At 37.7% G+C, this 8,061-nt stretch overlaps 1 protein-coding gene across 1 annotated transcript; it reads right to left on the reverse strand.

Moving 5' to 3' along the window:
- Positions 1 to 4: 4 nt before the first annotated feature.
- LOC121024140 (protocadherin beta-11-like) lies at positions 5 to 2,735 on the reverse strand (the record flags this gene model as incomplete). The annotated part of the gene is made up of 1 exon (XM_040466440.1): positions 5 to 2,735. A coding segment is annotated over exon 1 (1,266 nt), but the record flags the coding sequence as incomplete, so codon positions are not given.
- Between the last annotated feature and the right edge of the window lie 5,326 nt (positions 2,736 to 8,061).

Below are 8,061 nucleotides of genomic sequence, written 5' to 3' on the forward strand. Positions count from 1 at the left end.
TGACGGTGATGGTGATGTTGTACTCGGCCTGGCTCTCTCTATCCAGCATTTTCTCCGTTTCCAAAGTGTAATAATTCTCAACTGAAGATTTTAGCATGAAAGGGAGGTCTTCTGGGATAGAACAAATCATCCTCCCATTGTCCCCAGAGTCTCTGTCTCGGATGCTAAAAACCATAACCACAGTCTCAGGCGAATTTTCTGGGACTGGACTGGTAATTGACGATATGGCTATTTCAGGAGCATTGTCATTCACATCCATCACCTGAATTCTGACTGTTGATTTTCCAAAGAGACCTCCCCCATCTGTAGCTTGAATGATTACTGAATATGATTCAATTGTTTCAAAATCCATGGATGCTGTTAAACTGACTTCTCCAGACTTTTGATTAATTTCAAATGTCTTGAGAATATCTTCTGAGGCATGGGAAAAAGAATATGATATTTCTCCATTTTTTCCTGAGTCTAAATCCCAAGCTGAGACGGTGACAATGAGTGAGCCTAATATGCTATTCTCTGGAATCTTCACCTCATAAAATGGTTGCTCAAACTCGGGAGAGTTGTCATTAGTGTCCACAACCACCACCCGGACAGTTGCAGTCCCAGACCTAGGTGGAGACCCACCATCCAGAGCAGTAAGGATGAAACTGAGCTCCGACTGCTCTTCATAATCCAGTGCCTTGTCCAGAACCAATTCTGGGTATTTCCTATTGTCCGGATTGACTCGCATTTTAATGTGGAAATGAGAGTTGGGGCTTATTATGTAGTTCTTCAGAGCATTGATTCCTACATCTAAATCCTTCGCACTTTCTAGTAAGAACACAGCACCAACAGGACTATTCTCTGGGATTTCTAGGAGCATTTCTTTTTCTAAGAATATGGGAGAGTGGTCATTTATGTCCGTGACCTGGAGCTCAATGCGTAAAAACTGCAAAGGGTTTTTCATTAACACCTGGAAATGCAGCACACAAGGCTCAGTGGAGCCACAGAGCTCCTCCCGGTCTAGCGATTCGCTTAAGAGCAAATCCCCGGTGTTTTTGTCCAGCTGCAAACGGTTTTTGTTATCATTAGGGACCACCTGAGCCCCCCTTGAGAACAGCTCACCCACTTCTACTCCCAGGTCCTTTGCCAAGTTGCCTACAAAGCTCCCACTCTGCATTTCTTCTGCCACAGAAAAGCGCCCGGACTCGGAACCCGCCTGAGATATTCCTAGCAAAACAAAGAGAAGCAGGACTTGCCTTATCTGCAGAGTGTCTGCTCTTCCGTTCTCCATAGCTCCTTTCCTGAAAGCTTCCTGCAGAATCGCTTCAGCTACCCTTCGCAGTTCTGGGAAATGTGCCTCTGATAATGTCCGTCGAATCTTCGGAGGCCTAAGGATTTTAACCCCGTTGAATAGCTTGTAGTTCGCCCTTTGAAGGTGTGTTCTTTTTGTCTTCCCAACGCTCTGTGCGCACTGGGTAACAGGGTCCAGGACATCATCCAATTCAGTTTCTTTTCCCCCGGCGCGATGTTATCCTGCAGCGCCACCATGCGTCTCCACAGATTTTCGGTTAGATGAAAGCTACCTAAATTCCACTAATATAAATGTCCCTTTAGAAACAAATGTTGTTTTACTCATTGTGTGTAGTGATTAAAAATATATTCTATCTTCCATAAGAATTGTTTTATACTCTTTACCGTTTCTGATGTTGTTAGTATTGTTTTAAAAACAAGATGTGATTCCTGGCCCCCAGAAGTTTGTAGTATTTCTGAGAGGACTGAAAACCTGAAAGAAGACTGAATCATTACTTGGCCTTCTTTCGGTTGTAATGCAAAGGGAAAGTATACATGAGTCACTTTGAGAGTCTTCTCAGAGGATATGAAATTGGATAAACTGTAAGATGGAACACAAATAGATAGTTATTATAGTACAAGAAGGCATCTCTGTAGATTTCCTTAACAGCAGTGAACTGTGAACTGGGAGAAAATGAAGTAAAATATTGGGGTGGAATGCATTATGTAAAGTCATAATTTAGTTCCAGCTTCTCATAATTTACCAAAGTATTTAATAAGTACACAAACATGCTAGTTTTGTTTAAAGCAGGCTTACTCCTAAAGCCACCTTCCCTTAGGTTCACAAGATTTATTCCACCTACAACTATGGTCACCTGCTTTCATTTTCCGCCCCACAAGAGATTCCCATTCCCAGTCATAGAGCAAAACTTAGTTTTACTCTGATTAGACTAATTAAGATCGTATACCTGCTATTGAAGCAATCATTATTTCATGAGGCAGAGAATTATAACGTGGAGATTTTAGTCTCAGAATCTGAAACCCATCTTTGGCCTTGCTTTAACTGTCTGGGACCACCTCGGAAGCTTTGGGTGGTCTGAGTCCTAGCCAAAGTGAAAGGTTGCTACATAAGGAGGGAAATTGTTTGGAATAGATGCTATAAATTCAATGATCTCAAAAATGCTCTCAAAAATGGATTAAGGAGGGATCTAAAAAATTTGCATCTAAAAATGTTAAGTTCAAATTACATTTAAAAAATGTAAGATAGATACGTTATTGAAAAATTGACCACTACAAGGGTAGAAATAGAAAAGTAGGTGGGTTGACTACTCTTAGTTATTCTCCCTCCTTTAAAAATACTCACTAAGGGGCTCCTTGGTGGCTCAGTCAGTTGAGCATCCTATATCTGTGAGTTTGAGCCTCAAATCTCTGCTGTCGGTGCAGAGCCTGCTTCAGATCCTGTCCCCCCCCTGCCCTTTCCCCAATTGTACTCTCTTTCAAAAATAAATAAACATAAAACCCATAAAATACTAACTAAAATGACAGAAAAGAGGAAAAGTGGTATGAACACATAAAGACTAAGAATGCACAAGTGAACACCCAAAATTTTGATGACAGAAAGCTGAAAGAAGAGCAATTGAGTTAGCAGTTCTAAGAAACATGTTAAGTGCCTGCATTGGAAATGTTCATACAAGACTAGTGGGTTTGTCCTACAGTATTCCATTTAGGTACAAGATTTAGAGGAACCATGTGTAAGAAAGCTGAAGTCAGTTAAGAACTAAAAAGGAAAGTTGGATAGTCCAACCATTTCATCAGCCTATATAGACAGGAAAGTATCTCAGAGGCAGAGAATGGGAAGTTACTTCTTTGGAGAAATTAAATGGGATGACCCCTAGTTTCAGAGACCTTAGGCAAAGCTGAGTAAAAGTTGAAGCGTGAAACTAAAAATAGGGAGGTGAAGCAAAACTTTGCATCCTGAATGATGAAATTTCCAGATCACCCTTATCATGCAATACTCTCCAATTGTAGCACACAGGGTATATACCTGATCTCCTGTCTAACTTTCCTTCACACAGCAGATATTGTAGAATTCTAACCTGGAGAATATGAAAAGCTTAGATAAAGATTTACACATAATGGGGCGCCTAGCTGGCTCAGTCAGTAAAGCATACAACTCTTGGTCTCTGGGCTGTGAGTTCAAGTCCCACATGAGATGTGGAGATTACTTAAAAATTTAAAAAATCTTATAAAAAAACATTTACACATACTAATATTTGGAAGGGTCTCCCAAGATAATAGTCTTATCCTAGCATGGTTACATTAGAGTGAAGTCCTACCATCAACAGGCCTCACGCACTCACAAAGAGCTGACAGGATGGTATCTCTTCGTCCTTCCATCCAAACTTCCTTCCTTCCTTCCTTCCTTCCTTCCTTCCTTCCTTCCTTCCTTTGTCTCTCTGTCTCTCTTTCTCTCTTTCACTGATGCTGGGATGGGCTCAGTCCCACAACCGTGAGATCATAACCTAAGCCGAAATTGAGAGTCAGAGGCTAAGCCATCTGAGTGACACAGGAGCCCCTCTCATCACTCTTAAATATGAGAGCATCATCCTTCTTTAAAGTTTATTTGTTTTGATATAGAAAGAGCACAAATGGGGTAGGGGCAAAGAGAGAGGGGAGAAAGAGAATCCCAAGCAGGTTCCACACTGTCAGCACAGAGCCTGATGGGGGGCTTGAACTCATGAACCATGTGAGATCATGACCTGAGCCAAAATCAAGAAGAGTTCGATGATTAACCTACTGAGCCACCCAGGCGCCCCTGAGAATATCATTCTTAATAATGAAAAGATAGCCCAGGACCACAAGAAATTTGAAGAAATACCTATGACATGACATAGCAAGGTCAAACCACCATCTCCAAAAACAAAAACAAAAACAAGAGGAAATAGACATAATAGAGAAAACAGAAGAAAGTCTTTAAAAATGTCTAATATCCCCAGAGTAGTAAAATCTCATAAGAGCTAACACTTACTGAAAATTTGCTCTGTGACATCCATTGTTCTAAGTGACACATATGCTTTTATTCATTTAATATTAACAGTAACTTCATGAAGTATGTGTTCTTACTATAAGATTGAGAATAGATTATGGCTTAAGTCCCCCTTACTAACTATATAACCTTGGATAAGTTCTTAACTTCCCTGTAACTCACTCTCATTTTAATAATGGATGTAACGGTTTCTACTGCATAATGCATTTTGTATATAATGTATTTTAAAAGAATAAATTAATTATAGATGAGAGAAGATAATACATTTACATATCTACAAAAGGATCCTATGCAAAACACTCAGAGAACCAAAAGAGCTATTAAAAATATAGTCAGCCAAAAAGAAAAACTTAAATATAAAGGTTGGATTATAAAATAAATTGTCCAAAAAAGTAGAGCAACAGACAGAGAAAATAAGGAAAAAATTTAGTGTCTTAGAGTATCAATCTAGAAGATCCACTATTTAACTAACGAAATTCTGGATAAAGTGAGAATGTAGAAAATTCAAGGGAGAACTTATTATCAAAAGCATAACAAGAAAATTTCTCAGAACTGGAAGTGAGAGTTTAAATGTTAATAGAGTACACCCCTGTGACCAGATAAATAGATAAGTGATAATAGAGTATTTTCAGAATATGAAAAAAAGTTTCCGATTCTTCCAGAATGAAAAACTAGTGGTGACATTAAAAGAGATCAGAATTAGAAGGGACTCAGTATTCTGAACAGGAACTCTAATTGCAATCAGTAAAAAGAACACTGCTTTCAAAATGTGAGGGAAAATTATTTTCAACTTAGAATTTTACACCCAAAGTACCACTCAAAAGAAAAACAAGAGTGCTTTACTAAGCAAATTTTCAAAAACTTTCACCTCCTCTGAATCATTTTTATGAAACTAGTGAGAGATGTGTGTTAGTTAAGTAAGGAATACACTAATAAAAAAGAATATATTGGATCCTGTAAAAGGGGACCAACACAAGAAAGTAATAAAGGAAAAAGTTCTAGGGCGACAACCATTAGAACAACCAATGTTGGAAAAAATTAACAAAACTAAAAGGCAACCTAAGTGATGGGAGAAGATATTTGCAAATGACCTATCTGATAAAGGGTTAGTATCCAAAATATATAAAGAACTTATACAACTCAACAGTTTAAAAAACAGTTTAAAAAAGGGCAGAAGACTGAATAGACATTTTTCCAAAGAAGACATTCAGATGGACAACAGACACCTGAAAAGAAGCTCACCATCATTCATCATTGGGGAAACATAAATCAAAAGTACTGTGAAATATCACCTCATACCAGCCAGAATGGCTAAAATTAACAAGACAAACAACAGGTGTTGGTGAAGACACAGGGAAAAGAGAACCATCTTACACTGTTGGTGGGAATGTACACTGGTGCAGACACTCTAGAAAACAGTGTGGAAGTTTCTAAAAAAGTTAAAAATAGAACCACCTTATAATCCAACAATTGCACTAGTGGGTATTTATCCAATGAATACACAAATACTAATTTGAAGGGATACATGCACTCTCATATTTATGGCAGCATTATCAACAATAGCTTAATTATGGAAAGAGCCCAAGTGTCCACTGACTGATGAATGGATAAAGTAAGATGTATGTGTGTATGTATATATGGAATGGAATATTACTCAGCCATAAAAAGAGTGGAATCTTGTCACTTGCAACCACATGGATGGAGCTAAAGAGTATTACGCTAAGCGAAATAAGTCAGAGAAAGACAAATACCATATGATTTCACTTGTAAGTGGAATTTAAGAAAACAAACGATCATAGGAGAAAAAAACCAAAAAACAAACTCTTAACTATAGAGAACAAACCAATGGTTACCAGAGGGGAGATGGGTGGGGGATGGGTGAAATAAGTGATGAGGATTAAGAAGGGCACTTGTACCAATGAGCACTGGGTGTTGGATGCAAACACTGAATCATTAAATTTTACATCTGAAACTAATATTTACTCTGTATGTTAACTAACCAGAATTTAAATAAAAACTAAAAATAAAAAAAAAAGAACAACCAATGTTAATGAATCAGAGATACAAAAGGTTCTGGGTGAAAGATCTAAAATAAATTGATAGGTATCTGGCATTTTTTTATATTTAAGAGAATTATTGTTATTGAAATGAGACTTAATGTGAAAAATCAATAATAGTAAATAGAAAATGATGCAAGTAAAAACAAGGATCAACTCTAGGAATTAAGTTTTTCAAGAAAAGAAATGTAATCATTACACTAATGAATATTTTGAAGTAATTTTTGCAATATACATAAAAACTACTAGTTTAACCTAAAAAAATGACAGCTCTATTGGGAGAACAGGAGAAAGGGCACATGCAATGTTGTATGTGTATTAGTTGGAAAGGAAGGAAGTGAAATCGTCTTTTGTCATATGAAGGAGTGATTAAAGTATAAAACTGTGAAGATATAGTGGCATAAACATATTACTTCAAAAGATGATCAATTCTAGAGAAACTACTCCATAAGAGGGGCCAGACATTGAAGAATTTATTGTTTTTCTTTGTGACTTTTAGTTCATCGTGATTTAAAAATTTCATAACAACTAAAATATATTTATAAAATGAAATGAAAAGTGAGTACCTTTCCAACAGTCCACAAATATTCTTCACAAATTTTCAAAATGCTTTTATTTATTTTCATGCAGGTTATTACATTTTGTTGGCATTAAGAGACACGACCTATTTTTTCACATATGTCAGCAAAAGTGAACACTAGAAAATAGTAAGAGTAGTGTATTTATTTATTTATTTTTTCAACGTTTATTTATTTTTGGGACAGAGAGAGACAGAGCATGAAGGGGAGAGGGGCAGAGAGAGAGGGAGTCACAGAATCGGAAGCAGGCTCCAGGCTCTGAGCCATCAGCCCAGAGCCTGACGCGGGGCTCGAACTCACGGACCGCGAGATCGTGACCTGGCTGAAGTCGGACGCTTAACCGACTGCGCCACCCAGGCGCCCCAAGAGTAGTGTATTTAAAGGAAATGGAATAATAATATGACTACAAGATATGACTGTAGTCCCATATCACTCACAAAATGATCTCTCTCATTTTCTCACGAGCAGAGTAAGAGAGAAATATCTTTAAAATGCTAGATGACATGATTTTTTTTCACATGATTAAACAGAATGTTAGAGAAGATCAGAAGTGGAGGGATGTCTGCTGACATGAAGGAAGTACAAGGTGATGAGGACAGAGATTAGTCTATGAAATATACTAAAAGGAAAAGACAAATTTCGATTTTCTAGGTAAGAATAACTACATCCTTGTACATTTTGAAATGATTAAACCTTAAACTATTATTTACAAATGGGTGCTAATTAAAGCTACCTATTGATTAAATGCAAAAAAGGATGAAATGACATTGTAAATCATAGATATATAGTACTTAAAATTAGGCTTAAAATTGTACAATAACTAGGAATTTTAAAACTAAACTGATATTGATATGATTGTACACCACTTAAAAGTGCGTGAAAATATAAAAAAGAATTTTTACTGTAAGTTAAATCCAAAGCTATTTCGAAAGGTGGGATTTTCTTCGCTATGCCCCCCAGAGTCCTGTGCCTGGATATTGGGGATAATGGGCTTGAGGAACTTGAACTCACTGGTCCCCGAGCCTCCCCGCAGACACACCTCATACTGGTAGCTCTGGGACAGGGTCCCCGCGCCGCTGACGTCCACCAGGTGGCCCGGAAAGTGGCCCTC

The sequence above is a fragment of the Herpailurus yagouaroundi genome, unplaced genomic scaffold (genome assembly GCF_014898765.1).
Source record: "Herpailurus yagouaroundi ecotype Mexico unplaced genomic scaffold, PumYag 58367, whole genome shotgun sequence".
In the NCBI taxonomy this organism is placed as follows: Eukaryota; Metazoa; Chordata; class Mammalia; order Carnivora; family Felidae; genus Herpailurus; species Herpailurus yagouaroundi.